This window comes from Salmo salar, chromosome ssa18 (assembly GCF_905237065.1).
Source record: "Salmo salar chromosome ssa18, Ssal_v3.1, whole genome shotgun sequence".
Taxonomy (NCBI): domain Eukaryota; kingdom Metazoa; phylum Chordata; class Actinopteri; order Salmoniformes; family Salmonidae; genus Salmo; species Salmo salar.
The window spans coordinates 35,954,410-35,980,184 of NC_059459.1; the positions used below are offsets into that span (position 1 = coordinate 35,954,410).

The 25,775-nt window shown below is 48.7% G+C and overlaps 2 protein-coding genes across 2 annotated transcripts; one reads left to right on the forward strand and one right to left on the reverse strand.

Annotated features, from left to right (window-relative positions):
* Positions 1-684: 684 nt before the first annotated feature.
* LOC123728798 (extensin-like) lies at positions 685-3,087 on the reverse strand. The gene has a single exon (XM_045701771.1). The coding sequence runs from the start codon at positions 3,085-3,087 to the stop codon at positions 685-687; it is 2,403 nt and encodes an 800-aa protein (XP_045557727.1).
* Positions 3,088-7,869: 4,782 nt separating this feature from the next.
* LOC123728799 (mediator of RNA polymerase II transcription subunit 15-like) lies at positions 7,870-24,778 on the forward strand. The gene is made up of 3 exons (XM_045701772.1): positions 7,870-7,890; positions 8,197-8,318; positions 23,974-24,778. Exons 1-3 carry the CDS (start codon positions 7,870-7,872, stop codon positions 24,776-24,778), a joined length of 948 nt encoding a protein of 315 aa, XP_045557728.1.
* Positions 24,779-25,775: the final 997 nt, after the last annotated feature.

The window sequence follows — 25,775 nt, forward strand, 5'->3', positions numbered from 1 at the left end:
ACTATATACCACGAACAGTACCCGTCCAGGACACAATTCCCGTACCCGTCCAGGACATAACTATATACCACCCACAGTACCCGTCCAGGACATAACTATATACCACCCACAGTACCCGTCCAGGACATAACTATATACCACCCACGGTACCCATCCAGGACATAACTATGTACAACCCACGGTACCATCCAGGACATAACTATATACCACCCACAGTACCCGTCTAGGACATCACTATATACAACCCACAGTACCTGTCCAGGACCTAACTATATACAACCCATGGTACCCGTCCAGGACATAACTCTTGGTAATTAAAGGGAGGTGTAATGATGCAGGGCCCAGCCAGCATGATTTCTGTCTGATCGCCATGCTGCTTCATTAAGACCACTCAACCTAACGAGCTGGGGCTATAATTAAGTTCTCGCCCCGGTCGAGAGTGACAGTGAGTGTGTGTGTGTGTGTGTGTGTGTGTGTGTGTGTGTGTGTGTGTGTGTGTGTGTGTGTGTGTGTGTGTGTGTGTGTGTGTGTCTGTGTGAGAGATAGAGAGAGAGAGTGTGTGGGATGTGTGTGTATGAGAGTGTGTGTTCATGCCACTGTGATAGACGAGCTCTGTCAAGATACCAAGACCAAGACAGGACAGAGGAAAGGCCCAGAATACCATTCGAGTTAGAAATACTAGGATTAAGTTATTGCCGTTTTGGCTTCCCTCCTCGTATTGCTCTCTCTCGCCCTGTTTTCTAGAAAGCAAACTGATTTGAGAGGTGACGTTTCACCAGGGTTGGAGGGAGGTGATGTTTCTCCACGGTTGGAGAGAGGTGATGTTTCTCCAGGGTTGGAGGGAGGTGATGTTTCTCCAGGGTTGGAGGGAGGTGATGTTTCTCCAGGGTTGGAGAGGAGGTGATGTTTCTCCAGGGTTGGAGGGGAGGTGATGTTTCTCCAGGGTTGGAGGAGGTGATGTTTCTCCAGGGTTGGAGGGGAGGTGATGTTTCTCCAGGGTTGGAGGGAGGTGATGTTTCTCCAGGGTTGGAGGTGATGTTTCTCCAGGGTTGGAGGGAGGTGATGTTTCTCCAGGGTTGGAGGGGAGGTGATGTTTCTCCAGGGTTGGAGGTGATGTTTCTCCAGGGTTGGAGGGAGGTGATGTTTCTCCAGGGTTGGAGGGGTGATGTTTCTCCAGGGTTGGAGGAGGTGATGTTTCTCCAGGGTTGGAGGGGAGGTGATGTTTCTCCAGGGTTGGAGGGGAGGTGACGTTTCTCCAGGGTTGGAGGGAGGTGATGTTTCTCCAGGGTTGGAGGGAGGTGATGTTTCTCCAGGGTTGGAGGGGAGGTGATGTTTCTCCAGGGTTGGAGGGAGGTGATGTTTCTCCAGGGTTGGAGGGGAGGTGATGTTTCTCCAGGGTTGGAGGGGAGGTGATGTTTCTCCAAGGTTGGAGGGGAGGTGATGTTTCTCCAGGGTTGGAGGGAGGTGATGTTTCTCCAGGGTTGGAGGTGACGTTTCTCCAGGGTTTGAGGGGAGGTGATGTTTCTCCAGGGTTGGAGGGGAGGTGATGTTTCTCCAGGGTTGGAGGGAGGTGATGTTTCTCCAGGGTTGGAGGGGAGGTGACGTTTCTCCAGGGTTGGAGGGAGGTGATGTTTCTCCAGGGTTGGAGGGGAGGTGATGTTTCTCCAGGGTTGGAGGGGAGGTGATGTTTCTCCAGGGTTGGAGGGAGGTGATGTTTCTCCAGGGTTGGAGGGGAGGTGATGTTTCTCCAGGGTTGGAGGGAGGTGATGTTTCTCCAGGGTTGGAGGTGACGTTTCTCCAGGGTTGGAGGGAGGTGATGTTTCTCCAGGGTTGGAGGGGAGGTGATGTTTCTCCAGGGTTGGAGGGAGGTGATGTTTCTCCAGGGTTGGAGGGGAGGTGATGTTTCTCCAGGGTTGGAGGGGAGGTGATGTTTCTCCAGGGTTGGAGGGGAGGTGATGTTTCTCCAGGGTTGGAGGGGAGGTGATGTTTCTCCAGGGTTGGAGGGAGGTGATGTTTCTCCAGGGTTGGAGGGAGGTGATGTTTCTCCAGGGTTGGAGGGGAGGTGATGTTTCTCCAGGGTTGGAGGGAGGTGATGTTTCTCCAGGGTTGGAGGGGAGGTGATGTTTCTCCAGGGTTGGAGGGAGGTGATGTTTCTCCAGGGTTGGAGGGGAGGTGATGTTTCTCCAGGGTTGGAGGTGACGTTTCTCCAGGGTTGGAGGGGAGGTGATGTTTCTCCAGGGTTGGAGGGGAGGTGATGTTTCTCCAGGGTTGGAGGGGAGGTGATGTTTCTCCAGGGTTGGAGGGAGATGATGTTTCTCCAGGGTTGGAGGGAGATGATGTTTCTCCAGGGTTGGAGGGAGGTGATGTTTCTCCAGGGTTGGAGGGGAGGTGATGTTTCTCCAGGGTTGGAGGGGAGGTGATGTTTCTCCAGGGTTGGAGGGGAGGTGATGTTTCTCCAGGGTTGGAGGGAGGTGATGTTTCTCCAGGGTTGGAGGGAGGTGATGTTTCTCCAAGGTTGGAGGGAGGTGATGTTTCTCCAGGGTTGGAGGGAGGTGATGTTTCTCCAGGGTTGGAGGTGACGTTTCTCCAGGGTTGGAGGGGAGGTGATGTTTCTCCAGGGTTGGAGGGGAGGTGATGTTTCTCCAGGGTTGGAGGGAGGTGATGTTTCTCCAGGGTTGGAGGGAGGTGATGTTTCTCCAGGGTTTGAGGGGAGGTGATGTTTCTCCAGGGTTGGAGGGGAGGTGATGTTTCTCCAGGGTTGGAGGGAGGTGATGTTTCTCCAGGGTTGGAGGGAGGTGATGTTTCTCCAGGGTTGGAGGGAGGTGATGTTTCTCCAGGGTTGGAGGTGACGTTTCTCCAGGGTTGGAGGGGAGGTGATGTTTCTCCAGGGTTGGAAGGAGGTGATGTTTCTCCAGGGTTGGAGGAGGTGATGTTTCTCCAGGTTTGGAGGGTAATTGTATTGGGGATAAAATGGTTTTGTTGTAATGTTGTCGTCTTGAGGCATTTTTTGGCAACTGGCCAAGTTTGGATGACATTCTGACCTAGAGGGAGACTGCTGGTTGGCTGCTCTGGGGTCTTTGAAACCATGGTTCTTTTCTCATGATAAAAAATGACCATTTTGAAATAAATCAATCAATAACCCAGCCTTCAATATGTGGTATATTTCCATATTAAATAAAAATATGCAGCGGTTCCATGGTAGGATGGTTAAAAGCACATGCTGATTTCTGTTATTTTCATTTCATTTCTCCCTCCCTCCCTCCCTCCCTCCCTCCCTCCCTCCCTCCCTCCCTCCCTCCCTCCCTCCCTCCCTCCCTCCCTCCCCCTTCTCTCTAGCCACTCTTCCTCTCTCTCTCTCCATGTCTCTCTCTCTCTCTTCTCACCAGGGAGCAATCCCATTATGAATTCTTTATATAGCCTTTTCTCTTAATGATCAGTGGGCTGGGTGGAGGGGCCTGCTCCAGCTCTGATTACTATTGGACACTTAGCACTACATAAAGCAGACCATTAATATGGTGTGTGTGTGTGTGTGTCTGTGTGTGTGTGTTAATATGCCCCGCTAGCGTCATTGCTATAGATCCAGTCGTTGGGCTTCCAGTAGATGTTGCTAGAGTTTCAATTGGCCATAAATGTCCGTCTCTCCCAAGTGGGTTACTCTGGAAGAGCAGACTGGACATGAAGGGATGATGGCGGGTGAGGAACTTTCTCTCTCTCTTTTTCTCCACCTCTCTTTCTCTGGCTCTTTCTCTCTCTCTCTCTCTCCACCCCCTCTCCCTTTCTCTCTCTACCGTGCCCCTTTCCCTTTCCCTCTCTCTCTCTCTCTCTCTCTCCCGCCCCCTCTCCCTTTCTCTCTCTCACCCGCCCCTCTCCCTCTCTCTCTCTCTCTTTCCGGCCCCAGACAAAAGTGATCCACTCTATAATTCATGACCCAGCATTTCCTTTTTTTCACTCATTCTGTCTTTTTAAAAAGAAAGATATTTAAGATGCAGTACTACACCTTCCCTCCTCTCTCACCCTCCCCTCCTCTCTCACCCTCCCCTCCTCTCTCACCCTCCCCTCCTCTCTCACCCTCCCTCTCTCACCCTCCCCTCCTCTCTCACCCTCCCTCCCCTCTCACCCTCCCCTCCTCTCACCCTCCCCTCCTCTCTCACCCTCCCTCCTCTCTCACATTCCCCTCCTCTCTCACCCTCACCTCCTCTCTCACCCTCCCCTCTTCTCTCACCCTCCCCTCCTCTCTCACACTCCTCCTCTCTCACCTTTCCCTCTCTCTCTCACCCTCACCTCCTCTCTCACCCTCCCCTCCTCTCTCACCCTCCCTTCTCTCTCCCCTCTCCCCTCTCTCCTCTCTCTCACCCTCCCTCCTCTCTCCCCTCCTCTCTCACCCTCCCTTCCTCTCTCCCTTCCTCTCCCCCTCCTCTCCCCCTCCACTCTCACCCTCCCTTCCTCTTTCCCCTCCTCTCTCACCCTCCCTCCCTTCCTCCCTCCCCTCCTCTCTCCCCTCCTCTCTCACCCTCCCCTCCTCTCTCCCCCTCCCCTCCTCTCTCCCCTCCTCTCTCACCCTCCCCTTCCTCTCTCCCCTCCTCTCTCCCCTCCTCTCTATCTCTCCCCTCCTGTCTTCCCTTCTCTCTCACCCTCCACTTCTCTCTCTCCCTTGCCTCCTCTCTCACCCTCCCCTCCTCACTCACCCTTGCCTCCTCTCTCACCCTCCCCTCCTCTCTCACCCTCCCCGCCTCTCTCACCCTTGCCTATTTCAGGTTAGAGCAGGAAAGGAGTGAGAGAGAAAAGAGAGAGGAAGAGAGAAAGAAAGAGGGAGGGAGGTGCAGATGGAGGATTTAGAGCAATAAGGATGACAAGAAGTAGGATGGGGTGGGTGGAGAGTGTTAGTGTAGTACTAGAATGTAGGGGTGAGGGGGGAGAGTGGTAGTGTAGTACTAGAATGTAGGGGTGAGGGGGAGAGTGGTAGTGTAGTACTAGAATGTAAGGGTGAGGGGGGAGAGTGGTAGTGTAGTACTAGAATGTAGGGGTGAGGGGAGAGAGTGGTAGGGGTGTGTTTGTATCGTGTTGTCAGGGTTTTTGGGTAGTGTTCTATGTTTTGTATTTCTATGTTCTATTTTCTAGTTATTCTATTTCTATGTTTAGTTTATTGTTTTGACCTTCAATTGGAGGCAGCTGTTCCTCGTTGCCTCTAATTGAAGGTCCTATTTAGTAGGGGTGTTTTTCTATGGTTTTGTGGGTAGTTGTTTCTTGTTTAGCTGTGTGCCTGACAGGACTGTTTTTGTCATTCTTTTTGTTCAGTGTTCATTTATTTAATAAAGAAGAAAATGAGCATTCACATCCTCGCTGCATTTTGGTCCAATCCTTACGACGCCCGTGACAGTAGGGGTGAGCGGGGAGAGTGGTAGTGTAGTACTAGAATGTAGGGGTGAGGGGAAAGTGTTAGTGTAGTACTAGAATGTATGGGTGAGGGGGGAGAGTGGTAGTGTAGTAGTATGTAGGGGTGAGGGGAGTGTGGTAGTGTAGTACTAGAATGTAGGGGAGAGGGTGGAGAGTGGTAGTGTAGTAGTAGAATGTAGGGGTGAGGGGGGAGAGTGGTAGTGTAGTAGTAGAATGTAGGGGTGAGGGGGGAGAGTGGTAGTGTAGTACTAGAATGTAGGGGTGAGGGGGGAGAGTGGTAGTGTAGTACTAGAATGTAGGGGTGAGGGGGGAGAGTGGTAGTGTAGTAGTAGAATGTAGGGGTGAGGGGGAGAGTGGTAGTGTAGTACTAGAATGTAGGGGTGAGGGGCGAGAGTGGTAGTGTAGTACTAGAATGTAGGGGTGAGGGGGGAGAGTGGTAGTGTAGTACTAGAATGTAGGGGTGAGGGGGGAGAGTGGTAGTGTAGTACTAGAATGTAGGGGTGAGGGGGAGAGTGGTAGTGTAGTACTAGAATGTAGGGGTAAGGGGGAGAGTGGTAGTGTAGTAGTAGAATGTAGGGGTGAGGGGGGAGAGTGGTAGTGTAGTAGTAGAATGTAGGGGTGAGGGGAGAGAGTGGTAGTGTAGTACTAGAATGTAGGGGTGAGGGGGAGAGTGGTAGTGTAGTACTAGAATGTAGGGGTCAGGGTGGAGAGTGGCAGTGTAGTACAAGAATGTAGGGGTGAGGGTGGAGAGTGGTAGTGTAGTACTAGAATGTAGGGGTGAGGGTAGAGAGTGGTAGGGTAGTACTACAATGTAGGGCTGATGTGTAGAACAAGAAAGGAGAGTGTGAGAAAATAACTGATGTCATGTTTAAGGTTGACTCCTTGGACATGTGAGATCTGCTCAACGGCTGTGAATAAACCCACATCCGTTTGGTTTGTTGTGGGAATTAAAGGTGCTTCACAAATTGCTTTGTAATATCAGAAAATGTCCATAATATATCTTCAGTAATAGTGGAATGACAGTGTTTCACAGTATGACTGACCTGCCGGTATTGTGACTGGGTAGGTCAGTTACCAGTAGTACTACTGGGTAGGTCAGTTACCAGTAGTACTACTGGGTAGGTCAGTTACCAGTAGTACTACTGGGTAGATCAGTTACCAGTGGTATTACTGGGTAGGTCAGTTACCAGTAGTACTGCTGGGTAGGTCAGTTACCAGTGGTACTACTGGGTAGGTCAGTTACCAGTAGAACTACTGGGTAGGTCAGTTACCAGTGGTACTACTGGGTAGGTCAGTTACCAGTGGTATTACTGGGTAGGTCAGTTACCGGTGGTATTACTGGGTCGGTCAGTTACCAGTGGTACTACTGGGTAGGTCAGTTACCAGTGGTATTACTGGGTAGGTCAGTTACCAGTGGTATTACTGGGTAGGTCAGTTACCAGTGGTACTACTGGGTAGGTCAGTTACCAGCGGTACTACTGGGTAGGTCAGTTACCAGTGGTATTACTGGGTAGGTCAGTTACCAGTGGTACTACTGGGTAGGTCAGTTACCAGCGGTATTACTGGGTAGGTCAGTTACCAGTGGTATTACTGGGTAGGTCAGTTACCAGCAGTGCTACTGGGTAGGTCAGTTACCAGTGGTATTACTGGGTAGGTCAGTTACCAGCAGTGCTACTGGGTAGGTCAGTTACCAGCGGTACTACTGGGTAGGTCAGTTACCAGTGGTATTACTGGGTAGGTCAGTTACCAGCAGTGCTACTGGGTAGGTCAGTTACCAGTAGTACTACTGGGTAGGTCAGTTACCAGTGGTATAACTGGGTAGGTCAGTTACCAGCTGTACTACTAGGTAGGTCAGTTACCAGTGGACTGGTACTACTGGGTAGGTCAGTTACCAGTGGTACTACTGGGTAGGTCAGTTACCAGTGGTACTACTGGGTAGGTCAGTTACCAGTGGTATTACTGGGTAGGTTAGTTACCAGTGGTACTACTGGGTAGGTCAGTTACCAGATGTATTACTGGGTAGGTCAGTTACTAGGTGTGTTACTGGGTAGGTCAGTTACTACCTTGGGTAGATTAGGTTTTGATCACGGGCCAGGAATGGTAATTCAGTCAGAAGAACAGATGTGGGCTCACCGTATGGCTGCTCCCCCTCCCCACTAATATGCCACTCTCCCTTCCTGTCACATGATTGAACAAAATGACTGACACAGATACTGGGGAGGTAGAATGCTGGGGGGGATATTCCACAGGAGGTTTGTGGCACCTTAATTGGGGTGAATGGGCTCGTGGTAATGGCTGGAGCGGAATCGGTGGAATGGTATCAAACACATCAAACACCAATCCATTAGCTCCGTTTCGGTCGTTATTATGAGCCGCCCTCCTCTCAGCAGCCTCCTATTGGCCTACTGCTGAAGGGATTCAAATGAATTGTAGTATACTTTCAGATATATTTTGACCTGGCTGTGCTGTCACACAATGGGACAGCCAGGTGACTTGGTAAAAAACCTCTCCTTTCTGAAACCTAGAAGGGTAATAGGTGAAGTACATCATACATTCAAAACATACAGTCCAGATCGATGTATTTTAGGAGATAAAATGATCCACAAATGTTAAATGATACAGAAATATTAGTTGTTAGCATAATTAGATGCCAGCAGCTGAAATAAGGTCATATCCCACTCCACACCCCTTTCCATCAGTATTTCCTCCCTGACCCTCTCTTTCTCTCAGCTCCAGCACCCCCCCCCACACATCTGAAAAACTCCCCCGTAGTGTGTCTTCCCCCATCCTCCAACCATCCAGCCTGGGCCAGCTCTCACACCTGGCCTGGACCCTGCCGTGCCTCTCCCCAGCCAGAACAGCTCACGCCTGGGTACTCTGGGCAGGAGCCCAGCCTCTCACATCCATATCCAGGGCCAACAGCTGTACACATGGACGCGCACACACACACACATAGCATTGACACTCGCAGGCATGCACTTTAACACACACACACACACAGCTGTCTGAGACAGAGCAGACCTGAAGGCTCCGGGGCTTGATGATGATTCACCTTCAATTAATATTAATACTCCTGACTCCTACTCTCTTTTTTCTCCTTCCCTCCATCCCTTATTCCCTCAATCCCTCCATCTCTCCTTCCTTCCATCCCTCCATCCCTTATTCCCTACACCCCTTCATTCCTTCATCTCTCCTTCCTCCCATCCCTTATTCCCTCCATCCCTTCATTCCCCCATCCATTCATCCCTTCATCTCTTCTTCCCTCCATCCCTCCATCCATGGCTGCTACCCATGGTGCACTGCACCTCTCTCATTGTAACTACTGGGTGGGAACCTGGAGGTTTACACTCAGATCTCTCTTTTAATTCCCTTCTCCGTCTCTCTCCCCATCTCTTCCATCTCCCCTCCTCTCTCTCTCTCTTTCTCTTTCTCTCTCTCTCTCTCTGTCTCTTTATCTCCCTCTTCTCCTAACCCCCTCTCCCCCACCTTTCTCTTCTCTCTGATACCTGCCAATGTTTGAGCTTTCGAGCCCCCCACCAGTTTCTATTTCCATCCAACTCTAAAGGGACATCATCTCCTCTTGAAAAGAGCACTGTGTTGGACCACAGCAGTGGTAGCAAAGCCCAGTAGCCTGGTCAGATCCAGAGCCAGGCCTGGGCCCTTGTTCATAAAGCGTCTCAGAGTAGGAGTGCTGATCTAGAACCAGGTCCTCCCTGTCCATATAATCTTATTCACTACAATCTAAAAGGCAAAACTGATCCTAAATCAGCTCTTTATAATGGTATTTTCAGATGGGTCGGGTTTGAGGACTCTCATGCATCGTAAGTCCAACGTCTAAGATTCTGTGATTAGTAGCCCAGATTGCTTTTCTCTATTTTAAGTCAATATTTTTCTGTCTGTCTGTCTGTCTGTCTGTCTGTCTGTCTGTCTGTCTGTCTGTCTGTCTGTCTGTCTGTCTGTCTGTCTGTCTGTCTGTCTGTCTGTCTGTCTGTCTGTCTGTCTGTCTGTCTGTCTGTCTGTCTGTCTGTCTGTCTGTCTGTCTGTCTGTCTGTCTGTCTGTCTGTCTGTCTGTCTGTCTGTCTGTCTGTCTGTGTCTCTCTCTCTCTGCCCCCCTCCCTCTCTATTGCTCTCCTGTGGATTGCTCTCATTCACATGCATGTACTATGAGCTCCAGCCATTGGAGTGCACATAAAACCCTGTCTTTATGGCTGGACATTAAAAAAAAGAGAAAAAAAGAAGGGATGGATAGAAGAGGGGCTGTAATCTGGCTTGTAAGGCATTAACATTTGAGGGACCCTCTTTCGCTTTATTTCTTTTGTTTTCATTTCTTTCTTCTTTGTTTTCTGTGTTTTTTGGATCATACAGACAATTTCTCAGCGTCTAAAAAGGTCAACCCCACCGTTATCTCCGGCATATATTGTGACTGGTGAACGAAATCTGAATTTATTTACTTATTTTGCTCCCGACTTTCTCTGTCATCTCATACCCAGCCTTTTTATTATTGTGTGTCTCACTGTCCCAGTAGCAAAGCATGGTGGATCTTTAGATCTTCAATGAATGCGTAACTAACCAACGGTCCAATGGAATCAGAGGAATCTATGGGAATCACCGTGGGGACGGGACTACTTCCTGTCTGTGTGTATTGATGGGCACTCAGGGGGGTGATTCGCCCCGCGCTTCGCCCTCGCTCCATGCCGTCCCCAAACAGTCCCTATCTAGGTCTCAGCGTAAAATCGCGGTCTTTGTAACAGGACAGAGCTGAATACAGTGGAGAGGAAAACCTCCAGCTCACTCCTCATGGGTCTAAGACTCCCCATTGTCTTTCACACAGGCCACAGTCCAAATATGAATATTCATTTTAATATTGTAATCCAGGAGAGGAGATGCCTAACAACATTTACATAACTCTCCCACCCTCCCCTTTTTTCACATTTTATTCTGTCCACTCATGAAGCAGTTGAGTTTCGTTTTCAAATCATACATTTTCTGAATAAAAGAGAGAGGGAGAGGCATACACATGAAAGGTGCCAGTGTCACACCCCTAAAGATTATACTGATTCAAAAGAAGAAAAAAATGATAATTACTCTCTCTCTCTCTCCTCTCTCTCTCTGTGATTATGGAATCGGATGATTATTTCAGGGGAAGTCACACATAAAGATGATGGCACGGAGAGGTCTGTGAGTCTCTGTAGACTCAGACAGACAAAAGTACTTAAGGATTTCTATCAGGTCAATATGATATTATTTCCCTGAACTGTGTTCTGTAGTTAAACTACCACTAGGATATGACTTCCCTGATCTGTGTTCTGTAGTTAAACTACCACTACTATGATAGTATTTCCCTGATCTGATCTGTGTTCTGTAGTTAAACTACCACTACTATGATAGTATTTCCCTGATCTGTGTTCTGTAGTTAAACTACCACTACTATGATAGTATTTCCCTGATCTGATCTGTGTTCTGTAGTTAAACTACCACTACTATGATAGTATTTCCCTGATCTGTGTTCTGTAGTTAAACTACCACTACTATGATAGTATTTCCCTGATCTGTGTTCTGTAGTTAAACTACCACTACTATGATAGTATTTCCCTGAACTGTGTTCTGTAGTTAAACTACCACTACTATGATAGTATTTCCCTGAACTGTGTTCTGTAGTTATCCATGTCAATTATGTAGCTATGTAGATGGAATCCCACACTGTCTTTTGATGGGCCTTAACTCCTGTCCCTTCTCTTGTCACTAGTCCTTTTGACTGTAATCATTAATTCCCTATTACAGGATATCTCTTTCTCTCTCTTTTTACTTTTTAAATGGTGGTTTGGTTATATGTGGTGTATGTTTCTGAGATGTGAAAATGATGAACACCCACTGTGGGTTCCATTGAAAATCAATGGTGCTGCTTCTAATCAGGCCGAGCATGTTCCACCATGAGACCCAGCGGTGAGCAGCAGACCTGGGTTTAAGTACTGATATTTTACAATATTTCATCTGTGCTTGATTGAACTTGCCTTTGTGGAACCAATACCTGGTAGTCCAGGCAGGCTATAGTAAACTCTGAATGTCTAGATGTGGCTAGGTTACATACAGGAGCTATGAAGACAGTCAGAGCACCACTCTGAGGGTTATAACCTACAGCCAATCACAGCAGGTCATTTTCATGTCAGGTTTCAGAATGGAAAAAGCATATGAGAGGATTCAAGAGGATACAGACGGCAACATTTCATATAAAGTAGTTTTTTGGGGTTGTTTTGAGAGGAGAGAATTGGGGCCTGTGTGTGTGTGTTGTAATGGAAACCAGGCAGTACAGTACATACAGGTGTGTGTTTGTACAGTACAGTACAGTACATACAGGTGTGTGTGTGTGTGTGTGTGTGTGTGTGTGTGTGTGTGTGTGTGTGTGTGTGTGTGTGTGTGTGTGTGTACAGTACAGTACATACAGGTGTGTGTGTACAGTACAGTACAGTACAGTACAGTACAGTACAGTACATACAGGTGTGTGTGTGTGTGTACAGTACAGTACATACAGGTGTGTGTGTGTGTACAGTACAGTACAGTACATACAGGTGTGTGTGTGTGTGTGTACAGTACAGTACAGTACATACAGGTGTGTGTGTGTGTGTGTGTACAGTACATACGGTGTGTGTGTGTGTGTGTGTACAGTACAGTACAGTACATACAGGTGTGTGTGTGTGTGTGTGTACAGTACATATAGGTGTGTGTGTGTGTGTGTACAGTACAGTACAGTACAGTATTCCTGTCAGTGAGCTGCTGCTGTTCTTCTCCCAATAAGACCATTAGTACTGCTTACTGAGACGTCAGGTTTCCTGTGGCTCGCTGTGTGTGTGTCCCTGTGTGTGTTTCCATGTGTGTGTGTGTGTGTGTGTGTGTGTGTGTGTGTGTGTGTGTGTGTGTGTGTGTGTGTGTGTGTGTGTGTGTGCATGCCTGTGTTCACTCCGTGTGTGTGTACCTGTGTGTGTTTCGTGTGTGTGTAGTGCTGTACATACTGTTGTGTCTCGTGTGTGTGTACTGTGTAGTACATACAGGTGTGTGTGTCTGTCTGTGTGTGTGTGTGTGTGTTTGTGAACCTGTGTGTGTGAACCCGTGTGTGTGTGTCTCACTCCGTGTGTGTGTGTCACTCCGCGTGTGTGTCCCTTTGTGTGTGTGTGTGTGTGTGTGTGTGTGTGTGTGTGTGTGTGTGTGTGTGTGTGTGTGTGTGTGTGTGTGTGTGTGTGGCTTGCTCCCAGAGACCTGAATCTCTCCGTGGAATATTTTCATACTGCGTGCTTCTTACTGACAGAATGAAAAATGATACCTGGAAAATGTAAATAAATAATCAAATGCCAGGCCTACATGACTGGCTGGACAGAGACTGTTGAGCTCATTCACTCATTGATGCATCCAAAATGGCACCCTATTCACTAAGTAGTGCTCTACAGATCTCCAGTAGTAGACTACAGACGTATCAGACAGGTCAGATCTCCATTAGTAGAATACAGACGTATCAGACAGGTCAGATCTCCAGTAGTAGAATACAGACGTATCAGACAGGTCAGATCTCCAGTAGTAGACTACAGACGTATCAGACAGGTCAGATCTCCAGTAGTAGAATACAGACGTATCAGACAGGCCAGATCTCCAGTAGTAGAATACAGACGTATCAGACAGGTCAGATCTCCAGTGGTAGAATACAGACGTATCAGACAGGTCAGATCTCCAGTAGTAGACTACAGACGTATCAGACAGGTCAGATCTCCAGTAGTAGACTACAGACGTATCAGACAGGTCAGATCTCCAGTAGTAGACTACAGACGTATCAGACAGGTTAGATCTCCAGTAGTAGAATACAGACGTATCAGACAGGTCAGATCTCCAGTAGTAGAATACAGACGTATCAGACAGGTCAGATCTCCAGTAGTAGAATACAGACGTATCAGACAGGTCAGATCTCCAGTAGTAGAATACAGACGTATCAGACAGGTCAGATCTCCAGTAGTAGAATACAGACGTATCAGACAGGTCAGATCTCCAGTAGTAGACTACAGACGTATCAGACAGGTCAGATCTCCAGTGGTAGAATACAGACGTATCAGACAGGTCAGATCTCCAGTGGTAGAATACAGACGTATCAGACAGGTCAGATCTCCAGTGGTAGACTACAGATGTGTCAGACAGGGAAGCTACAGACAACTCTCCTCTTCTCTTCCCTCTTCTCCTCTTCTCTCCCCGCCTTTCTCCCTTTCTCTCTCTCCCCCCTCCCTCTCTCTCCCCCTCTCCCTCTCTCTCCCTCTTTTCTCCCTCTCTCCCCCATTCTCCCTCTCTCTCCCCTTCTCCCTTTCTCTCTCCCCTTCTCCCTCTCTCTCCTTTTCCCCCTCTCTCCCCCTTCTCCCTCTCTCTCCCTTTCCCTCTTGCTCTCCCTTTTCCCTCTCTCCCTTCCTCTCTCTGCCCTTCTCCCTCTTGCTCTCTCCCCTTCTCTCTCTCTCTCCCCCTTTTCCCCCTCTCGCCCCCATTCGCCCCCTCTCTCCCCTTCTCCCTCTCTCGCTCCTCTTCTCCCTCTCTCTCCCCCTTTTTCTCCTCTCTCCCCCTTATTCCCCCTCTCTCCCCCCTTCTCCCTCTCTCTCTGCCCTTCTCCCTCTCGCTCTCTTTTTCTCCCTCTCTCTCTCCCCTTCTCCCTCTCTCCCCCTTCTTCCTCTCTCTCTGCCCTTCTCCCTCTCCCCTTCTCCCTCTCTCCTTCTCCCACTCTCTTTACCCCTTGTCCCTCTCTCTCTACCCCTTCTCCCTCTCTCTCTCCCCTTCTCCCTCTCTCTCTACCCCTTCTCCCTCTTCCTCCCTTCCTCCTCCCCTCCCTTCCACTTCCCATCCCTCACCTCCATGTGGTGTTGACTGTATTTTGCTTGGGGCAGGGAAACTAGGCCAGGATTACTCTTGCTGGCATGTCCCCAGTGAAGCGTGCGTGTGTGTGTGAAGGGTGTGTTGGGCTGTGTTTGTGTGTGTGACGGTGTGTGTTGGTCTGTGTGTATCTCGCTGTCGGTCTCGCTTTCTTGGTGTGTGTGTGTGTGTGTGTGTGTGTCTTGGTGTTGTGTGTCTTTGTGTGTGTGTGTGTCTTTGTGTGTGTGTCTTTGTGTGTGTTTCTTGGTGTGTGTGTGTGTGTGTCTTGGTGTGTGTGTGTCTTGGCGTGTGTGTCTTTGTGTGTGTGTGTGTCTTGGTGTGTGTGTGTGTGTGTGTGTGTGTGTGTGTGTGTGTGTGTGTGTGTGTGTGTGTGTGTGTGTGTGTGTGTGTGTGTGTGTGTGTGTATCTTGGTGTGTGGGCCTGGGAGGGCAGGCAGGCAGGCTGTCCAGGCAGCAGTGAGGGAGAGCGGGGCATATGGAGACTGGGTATTGAGCCAGCAGGTATATTTCAACGTCTGCTCTTCTTCTGTTTAATATTCCATCCTTCATGCTCTCTTCTTCTGTTCTGGTTTCCAAGTAATGTTTGTGCTGCCAGCAAAGAGACCACAAGGTCCAATGGAACTAAACACAAAGAAATATGAAATATTGTACAGTATGACTGGGGTTGTACAGTATGACTGGGGTTGTACAGTATGGCTGGGGTTGTACGGTACGGCTGAAGTTGTACAGTATTGCTGGGGTTGTACTGTATGGCTGGGGTTGTACAGTACAGCTGGGGTTGTACAGTACGGCTGGGATTGTACAGTATGACTGGGGTTGTACAGTATGACTGGGGTTGTACAGTATGGCTGGGGTTGTACTGTATGGCTGGGGTTGTACAGTATGACTGGGGTTGTACAGTATGGCTGGGGTTGTACAGTATGACTGGGGTTGTACGGTATGGCTGGGGTTATACAGTGTGACTGGGGTTGTACTGTATGGCTGGGGTTGTACTGTATGACTGGGGCTGTACATGACTGGGGTTATACAGTATGACTGGGATTGTACAGTATGGCTGGGGTTATACAGTATGACTGGGGTTGTACGGTATGGCTGGGGTTGTACAGTATGACTGGGGTTATACAGTATGACTGGGGTTGTACAGTATGACTGGGGTTGTACGGTATGGCTGGGGTTATACAGTATAACTGGGGTTGTACTGTATGGCTGGGGCTGTACAGTATGACTGGGGCTGTACAGTATGACTGGGGTTGTACAGTATGACTGGGGTTGTACAGTATGGCTAGGGTTATACAGTATGACTGGGGTTGTACGGTATGACTGGGGTTGTACGGTATGGCTGGGGTTGTACAGTATGACTGGGGTTGTACAGTATGACTGGGGTTGTACAGTATGGCTGGGGTTGTACAGTATGGCTGGGGTTATACAGTATGACTGGGGTTGTACAGTATGACTGGGGTTGTACAGTATGGCTGGGGTTGTACGGTATGGCTGGGGTTATACGGTATTACTGGGGTTGTACGGTATGGCTGGGGTTATACAGTATGACTGGGGTTGTACTGTATGGCTGGGGTTGTACTGTATGACTGGGGCTGTACAGTATGGCTGGGGTTGTACAGTATGGCTGGGGTTGTACAGTATGGCTGGGGTTGTACAGTATGACTGGGGTTGTACAGTATGGCTGGGGTTATACAGTATGACTGGGGTTGTACTGTATGACTGGGGCTGTACAGTATGACTGGGGCTGTACAGTATGACTGGGGTTGTACAGTATGGCTGGGGTTATACAGTATGACTGGGGTTGTACAGTATGACTGGGGTTGTACAGTATGACTGGGGCTGTACAGTATGACTGGGGCTGTACAGTATGACTGGGGCTGTACAGTATGACTGGGGCTGTACAGTATGACTGGGGCTGTACAGTATGACTGGGGTTGTACAGTACGGCTGGGGTTGTACAGTATGACTGGGGCTGTACAGTATGACGGGGGTTGTACAGTATGACTTGGGCTGTACAGTATACATGTGCTAGTCTTCATTCTATAGCTTTGTTTTCTTCAAAATGGCTGTACAGTGGTTTGATACGTGAATCTATCAAGCTTGCTACCTTTGAATCTATGTATATCTGATACTTTTATGCTGGACACACACACACACACACACACACACACACACACACACACACACACACACACACACACACACACACACACACACACACACACACACACACACACACACACACACACACACACACACACACACACACACACGGGCCCTCTGATTCTCCTCTCAGCGTTCCAGATTTAATTGTTCTCATAATTAGGTTGCAGCAATGCTTGTGGCTGGAGGGATGGTGTGTGTGTCTTTGTTAGTGTGTGTTTTTTTTGTATATGTGTCTGTACGCTTACGTGTGTGTGTGTGTTTGTGGCGTCACCTCTGTGCATTGCATTGTGCCTGTAGGGTGTATTGCTGTGATCTGTGAGTACCATTACCTCTACTGAGACGGCAGCATGCTAAAACTCTAATCCTCAACGCCCTCCCAAACACCGAACCCACCCACCCTTCCTTCCCTCCCACCCTCCCCCTTCCCTCCCTTCCTTCCTCCATCTTCTTCTCTCCATCCCGCCTTCCCTCCCTTCCTCCATCTCCTTCTCTCCCTCTCCCCTTTCTCCTTCTCTCCATCCCTCCTTCCATCTCCTTCTCTCTCCCCCTCCCTCCCTCCCTCCATCTTCTCTCCATCCCTCCTTCCTCCATCTCCTCTCTCCTCCCTCCTCCCTCCTCCCTCCCTCCATCTCCCTCCCTCCCTCCCTCCCTCCCTCCCTCCCTCTCTTAACCAACATCAGAGAGTGTTTCACTAGCTACCACTGCAGCTACAGCCAGACCAGCAGGCCCTAAGGCTCAGGGTTTGATCCGTGGCTGTAAAATGCATTATCTTCTGCTGCTGCTGGGGCCAATGGGTGGATGGATGGGTGGATGGATGGATGGATGGGTGGATGGATGGATGGGTGGATTGATGGATGGGTGGATGGATGGGTGTGTAGATGGATGGGTGTATGGATGGATGGGTGAATGGATGGGTGGATGGATGGATGGATGGATGGATGGATGGATGGATGGATGGATGGATGGATGGATGGATGGATGGATGGATGGATGGATGGGTGGATGGATGGGTGTGTAGATGGGTGTATGGGTGAATGGATGGGTGTGTAGATGGGTGTATGGATGGATGGGTAGATGGATGGATGGGTGGATGGATGGGTGGATGGATGGATGGGTGGGTGGATGGATGGATGGGTGGATGGATGGATGGGTGTGTGGATGGATGGATGGATGGATGGATGGATGGATGGATGGATGGATGGATGGATGGATGGATGGATGGATGGATGGGTGGGTGGATGGATGGGTGGATGGATGGGTGGATGGATGGATGGATGGGTGTGTAGATGGGTGTATGGATGGATGGGTGAATGGATGGGTGGATGGATGGGTGGATGGATGGGTGGATGGATGGGTGTGTAGATGGGTGTATGGGTGAATGGATGGGTGTGTAGATGGGTGTATGGATGGATGGGTAGATGGATGGATGGGTGGATGGATGGGTGTATGGATGGGTGGGTGGATGGGTGTGTAGATGGGTGGATGGATGGGTGGGTGGATGGGTGTGTAGATGGGTGTATGGATGGATGGGTGGATGGATGGGTGGATGGATGGGTGAATGGATGGGTGTGTAGGTGGGTGTATGGATGGATGGGTGAATGGATGGGTGTGTAGATGGGTGTATGGATGGGTAGATGGGTAGATGGATGGATGGAGGTACGTATAGAGGTAAGGATGATTAGATGGGTGGATGGATGGGTAGATTGATGGATGGTGGTGAGTGGGAAGTGTGAAGGGTTTGCTTACCGCTGTGCATGTGTGTTGAAGGGTTTGCTTACCGCTGTGTGTGTAGTTGAAGGGTTTGCTTACCGCTGTGTGTGTGGTTGAAGGGTTTGCTTACCGCTGTGTGTGTGGTTGAAGGGTTTGCTTACCGCTGTGCGTGTGGTTGAAGGGTTTGCTTACCGCTGTGTGTGTGGTTGAAGGGTTTGCTTACTGCTGTGTGTGTGGTTGAAGGGTTTGCTTACCGCTGTGTGTGTGGTTGAAGGGTTTGCTTACCGCTGTGTGTGTGGTTGAAGGGTTTGCTTACCGCTGTGTGTGTGGTTGAAGGGTTTGCTTACCGCTGTGTGTGTGGTTGAAGGGTTTGCTTACCGCTGTGTGTGTGGTTGAAAGGTTTGCTTACCGCTGTGTGTGTGGTTGAAGGGTTTGCTTACCGCTGTGTGTGTAGTTGAAGGGTTTGCTTACCGCTGTGCATGTAGTTGAAGGGTTTGCTTACCGCTGAGTGTGTGGTTGCTTTTGTGTGTGTCTGTGTCCATGTGTGTGTCCGTGTGTGTCCGTGTGTGTGTCTGTGTGTGTGTCTGTGTGTGTGTGTCCGTGTGTGTCCGTGTGTGTGTCTGTGTGTGTCCATGTGTGTGTCCGTGTGTGTCCGTGTGTGTGTCTATGTGTGTGTCCCCCTCCTCCTCTGCCTTGCGGGGAAAGGGCAGCCATTCATGAAACATGTCTTAAGAAGCCCAGCGCCCACAGTGCTCTGCAGCTAATGCTCACTTTGTCACCCAAACAGGGCGGGAAAGGTAATCAATAGTCTTTGATAGCTACTATTAGGATTTTAACAAGCTTTTCCTAACGCTGCGCTGCACCAGAGAGGAGAAAAGAGGAGAACCAAACACCCTTTCATCCCCTCCCAACCTCTCTCCATCCTCCCTCCTCGGGACCCTCCCTCCACGGGACCCTTTATCTCTTTCTCACTTTTTGATTCTCACTCCATTGCACAATGGTAGGGCTGCCGTGCATTGCCAATGGTAGGGCTGCCGTGCATTGCACAATGGTAGGGCTGCCGTGCATTGCACAATGGTAGGGCTGCCGTGCATTGCACAATGGTAGGGCTGCCGTGCGTTGCCAATGGTAGGGCTGCCGTGCATTGCCAATGGTAGGGCTGCCGTGCATTGTCAATGGTAGGGCTGCCGTGCATTGCCAATGGTAGGGCTGCCGTGCATTGCCAATGGTGGGGCTGCCGTGCATTGTCAATGGTAGGGCTGCCGTGCATTGCCAATGGTAGGGCTCCCGTGCATTGTCAATGAGAGCTGTGGTTAATGATGTTTTGTAATGTGTCTGCACTGCTTGCAGCCTGATGGTCCAGAGAGTAAAACACAGGCTCAGACACACTAGGGATTGGAAGTGCAAAAGGCCATTAATACTGGAGGTTTTCCGTATTCAATTAATGAATCAGCTTTCCCAATGTGTTGTTCATTCAAAACGAGACTCTTCTTGAGTTGTCAGAATGCTCATGGATGTAGTGAACAACATACGTAATGCAATTATGCATCTGTTGCATCTGTATCTCAGTCACTTAAATCATCATTTCTGAAGCCAATACCTCATAGGAACATATAGGTAAGCTGTCAGCCAATGGTAACTACAAAAAGTGATGTATTCTAATGAGACCATGTTGAAGTTGTGAAGTACTCTTACTCCTCCTGGCTCCAGGTACGTGTTCAGACAGTGTTAACTCCTACCTCACAGCAACCGGCAGGGCAGCAGCTAGCTACTGTAATGCTAACTAAATCACAGTAACTGGTAGGGCAGCAGCTAGCTACTGTAGCTAACTAAATCACAGTAACTGGTAGGTCAGCAGCTAGCTACTGTAACGAACTAAATCACAGTAACTGGTAGGGCAGCAGCTAGCTACTGTAATGAACTAAATCACAGTAACTGGTAGGGCAGCAGCTAGCTACTGTAGCTAACTAAATCACAGTAACTGGTAGGGCAGCAGCTAGCTACTGTAATGAACTAAATCACAGTAACTGGTAGGGCAGCAGCTAGCTACTGTAGCTAACTAAATCACAGTAACTGGTAGGGCAGCAGCTAGCTACTGTAAGCTAACTAAATCACAGTAACTGGTAGGGCAGCAGCTAGCTACTGTAATTAACTAAATCACAGTAACTGGTAGGGCAGCAGCTAGCTACTGTAGCTAACTAAATCACAGTAACTGGTAGGGCAGCAGCTAGCTACTGTAATGAACTAAATCACAGTAACTGGTAGGGCAGCAGCTAGCTACTGTAATGAACTAAATCACAGTAACTGGTAGGGCAGCAGCTAGCTACTGTAGCTAACTAAATCACAGTAACTGGTAGGGCAGCAGCTAGCTACTGTAGCTAACTAAATCACAGTAACTGGTAGGGCAGCAGCTAGCTACTGTAACGAACTAAATCACAGTAACTGGTAGGGCAGCAGCTAGCTACTGTAATGCTAACTAAATCACAGCAACTGGTAGGGCAGCAGCTAGCTACTGTAATGCTAACTAAATCACAGTAACCGGTAGGGCGGCAGCTAGCTACTGTAGCTAACTAAATCACAGTAACTGGTAGGGCAGCAGCTAGCTACTGTAGCTAACTAAATCACAGTAACTGGTAGGGCAGCAGCTAGCTACTGTAATGAACTAAATCACAGTAACTGGTAGGGCAGCAGCTAGCTACTGTAAGCTAACTAAATCACAGTAACTGGTAGGGCAGCAGCTAGCTACTGTAATGCTAACTAAATCACAGTAACTGGTAGGGCAGCAGCTAGCTACTGTAATGAACTAAATCACAGCAACTGGTAGGGCAGCAGCTAGCTACTGTAATGAACTAAATCACAGTAACTGGTAGGGCAGCAGCTAGCTACTGTAATGCTAACTAAATCACAGTAACTGGTAGGGCAGCAGCTAGCTACTGTAGCTAACTAAATCACAGTAACTGGTAGGGCAGCAGCTAGCTACTGTAACTAACTAAATCACAGTAACTGGTAGGGCAGCAGCTAGCTACTGTAGCTAACTAAATCACAGTAACTGGTAGGGCAGCAGCTAGCTACTGTAGCTAACTAAATCACAGTAACTGGTAGGGCAGCAGCTAGCTACTGTAATGAACTAAATCACAGTAACTGGTAGGGCAGCAGCTAGCTACTGTAATGAACTAAATCACAGTAACTGGTAGGGCAGCAGCTAGCTACTGTAATGAACTAAATCACAGTAACTTGTAGGGCAGCAGCTAGCTACTGTAATTAACTAAATCACAGTAACTGGTAGGGCAGCAGCTAGCTACTGTAATGAACTAAATCACAGTAACTGGTAGGGCAGCAGCTAGCTACTGTAATGAACTAAATCACAGTAACTGGTAGGGCAGCAGCTAGCTACTGTAATGAACTAAATCACAGTAACTGGTAGGGCAGCAGCTAGCTACTGTAATGCAACTAAATCACAGTAACTGGTAGGGCAGCAGCTAGCTACTGTAATGCTAACTAAATCACAGTAACTGGTAGGGCAACAGCTAGCTACTGTAATGCAACTAAATCACAGTAACTGGTAGGGCAGCAGCTAGCTACTGTAACTAACTAAATATAAATTGCAGCATCTGTGTTCATCACATCATTTAAATAATTGTTCCCCACTCAGCTCTTTCCCTTCTGTTTTCTATCCGATTTCCCCCCAAAGCCAAATTATCTGTTAATTTCCAAAAAGGCTCATCTGTGCTTTAATAAAAATCTCCATCTCCCTTCTCTCTAAATGATCACGCTCGCTTAGAACACATATTACTAATGACAGCAATTAACCTAAAATGGAAGTGAAATAATTACAGAGCGGAGAGGGATCGCTCATTCAGAGGACGATACATTCCTATTTTTTCTTGGTGGATGATCAAGGTGTATTGTGTTTGAATCCCACAACGTTTAGTCTCCATTAAACACACTGGAACGTAGCTATCATGTGCGGTTGAGGTTCGCTAGATTGCCTGAGGTCACCTTCAGATGAAGACAACAGGTCACAACCAAACATGTTGAGTTCTGTGTGCTGTGCCTTTTCTCAATGTTCAATGGTTCCTTTTCTAAAGGCCAATTTTGTGAGAGAAACACACACACATTTTACAATTACACACACACACACACTGAAAGAGGTGTGGTGGTGGTAGCAGCAGTAGTGACCCAGGTGGGTTCAATCTCCCCCCGACGAGATTCAATAAGTCCCATTAACGTGGCCTGGTCTGGCTTCATTTGGGAAATGTCACAGTTAACAACCTTATACAGGGTTACCCAGCCACACAGGGAGGTTCACTACACATCTCCCACCTACCATTCTCTCTCTCTCTCTCTCTCTCTCTCTCTCTCTCTCTCTCTCTCTCTCTCTCTCTAAGGTAACAACCTAATTCATTACCACAGACATATGTTAGTACAAACCTGTGGCTTCTGTTTTAGAGAACAAGGTGTTTTCGTTAGCTGTTGTTTATCTGATATGGTTTTTATACCCTTCGTCCTGTGTATGCTACATTTCCATGACCGGAGCTTTGCTTTCCCTGTCTTGTCCTTACTTACCTTCAACCTCACCTCAAAATAAGATCATGATCAACAACGTCGGACATCTTGGATGGGGCTGCTGCTGATGTTGATGTTGTAGTGTATCTGGGGTGATGATGAAGATGTGAAGATGATGAAGATGGTGTTGTAGTGCATCTGGGGTGATGATGATGATATTGTAGTGTATCTGGGGTGATGATGAAGATGATGAAGATAGTGTTGTAGTGCATCTGGGGTGATGATGATGATGTTGTAGTGTATCTGGGGTGATGATGATGATGTTGTAGTAGAGTATCTGGGGTGATGATGAAGATGTTGTAGTGTATCTGGGTTGATGATGAAGATGATGAAGATGGTGTTGTAGTGTATCTGGGGTGATGATGATGATGGTGTAGTGTATCTGGGGTGATGATGAAGATGTTGTAGTGCATCTGGGGTGATGATGATGATAATGTAGTGTATCTGGGGTGATGATGAAGATGGTTGTAGTGCATCTGGGGTGATGATGATGATGGTGTAGTGTATCTGGGGTGATGATGAAGATGATGAAGATGATGTAGATGTTGTAGTGTATCTGGCTGATGATGAAGATGTTGTAGTGTATCTGGGCTGATGATGTAGATGTTGTAGTGTATCTGGGGTGATGATGAAGATGATGAAGATGATGTAGATGTTGTAGTGTATCTGGGGTGATGATGTAGATGATGATGTAGATGATGTAGTGTATCTGGGGTGATGATGTAGATGATGAAGATGATGTAGATTATGTAGTGTATCTGGGGTGATGATGAAGATGTTGTAGTGTATCTGGGCTGATGATGATGATGATGAAGATGGTGTAGTGTATCTGGGGTGAGAGGAGCAACATAACATGCTGAAAGGACTGGAGGAAAAACAGAGACAGATAAATGGAATCTCATCCGCTCCTGGTTTCAGCCTTATCTCCTTCCAGCTCTGTAAAACCCTGGAGGGGGGAGGGAGAGGGGAGGCAGGGGGGAGATTAGAGACAGAGAGCAGTGGTTTTTACTGGGGGTTTTTGTAATGCACGGTGGGTGAAATTATTTCTGGCCCCAAGTTTAATTATTTCCCTTCATATCAATACAGTCCAACTTTTGTAATTTCCGTGTTTATCTGATTACAGAAATATTACATTCTGTTCAGGCCCGAGCAAATTGACTTTGGTGGCAAGGTCTTGACAAGAACCAGACACGCTGGTTCATGCATCAGCAACGCCATAACCCTATTAGCCGCGCACTGCTTCCCTTAGTGCCGAGCAAGACGCACAGCCTGCTTCCCTTAGTGCCGAGCAAGACGCACAGCCTGCTTCCCTTAGTGCCGAGCAAGACGCACAGCCTGCTTCCCTTAGTGCCGAGCAAGACGCACAGCCTGCTTCCCTTAGTGCCGAGCAAGACGCACAGCCTGCTTCCCTTAGTGCCGAGCAAGACGCACAGCCTGCTTCCCTCAGTGCCGAGCAAGACGCACAGCCTGCTTCCCTCAGTGCCGAGCAAGACGCACAGCCTGCTTCCCTCAGTGCCGAGCAAGACGCACAGCCTGCTTCCCTTAGTGCCGAGCAAGACGCACAGCCTGCTTCCCTTAGTGCCGAGCAAGACGCACAGCCTGCTTCCCTTAGTGCCGAGCAAGACGCACAGCCTGCTTCCCTTAGTGCCGAGCAAGACGCACAGCCTGCTTCCCTCAGTGCCGAGCAAGACGCACAGCCTGCTTCCCTTAGTGCCGAGGAAGACGCACAGCCTGCTTCCCTTAGTGCCGAGCAAGACGCACAGCCTGCTTCCCTTAGTGCCGAGGAAGACGCACAGCCTGCTTCCCTCAGTGCCGAGCAAGACGCACAGCCTGCTTCCCTTAGTGCCGAGCAAGACGCACAGCCTGCTTCCCTTAGTGCCGAGCAAGACGCACAGCCTGCTTCCCTTAGTGCCGAGGAAGACGCACAGCCTGCTTCCCTTAGTGCCGAGGAAGACGCACAGCCTGCTTCCCTTAGTGCCGAGGAAGACGCACAGCCTGCTTCCTATGAAGACAAAGAGGAGAGGGGGAGAGAGAGAGGAGAGACGTGCAGGTAGACATCTTCACTGGGAGTGTGTGATTGAGTCACAAATGGCACACTTTTCCTTAAATAGTGCACTACTTTTGACCAGAGCCCTATTTAGGACGTACCTTAAGATTGTCTTTAATCTTGCCGTCTGATCTCAGCACTCATCTCATCTGTACAGGCAGGCCTAGAGGCCCCAGGTTCTGGGTCCGGTGACGACAGCTAGTCAGAGAGAGAGAGGGATGAGGGAAAAGGTTCAGGAGAAGATGGGGGTGGATGGGGTAGGGTGGGGAGAGGAGGAAGAGCGAGAGAGTATTGATGTAAACAGATGAGAGTGTTTAGAAACAGCAGCTGAGGTGAAACAGAGAGCACAGAAGAAAGAGAGAGCCAGAGAGAGATTAAAAAAGAGTGAGCCGGAGAGGATGCATGAAAGACAGATTGAGAGATTGAGCCAGAGCATGACAGAGACCCACTAGACACAGACGTCAGTTCAACGTCAAGTTTTGATTTACATTTCTTTGAGATGTCAAATAACATGAATTCAACGTGAAATCAACAAAAATTTCACCATGTCTATGGATTTAGGAAAAAAGTTGCGTACATTTTTTTAAACAAAATGCCCTTTAATGTTGATGACTTTTGCAAATCCAATTCGTTTTCTATGTTGACTCAACATCATCACATAGATTTCTTTGGGTTGAAATTACGTGGAAACAATGTTTATTCAATCAGTTTTTGCCCAGTGGAGAAGGAAAGCGAGAGAGAGCTGCCATGAGGTGGAGATGCCATGTGCTGGAGCGTACACCTGTGCACTGAACAGGTGTTTTCCGCCCCACTTCAGCCCCCTGATTAAACCTCGCCACGCTTGCCTTCCCCCGTGTGTGTGTGTGTGTGTGTGTGTGTGTGTGTGTGTGTGTGTGTGTGTGTGTGTGTGTGTGTGTGTGTGTGTGTGTGTGTGTGTGTGTGTGATTAAACCTGCCACGCTTGCCTTCCCCCCGTCAAAGGGAAGATTATCCTCCATCGGTGTA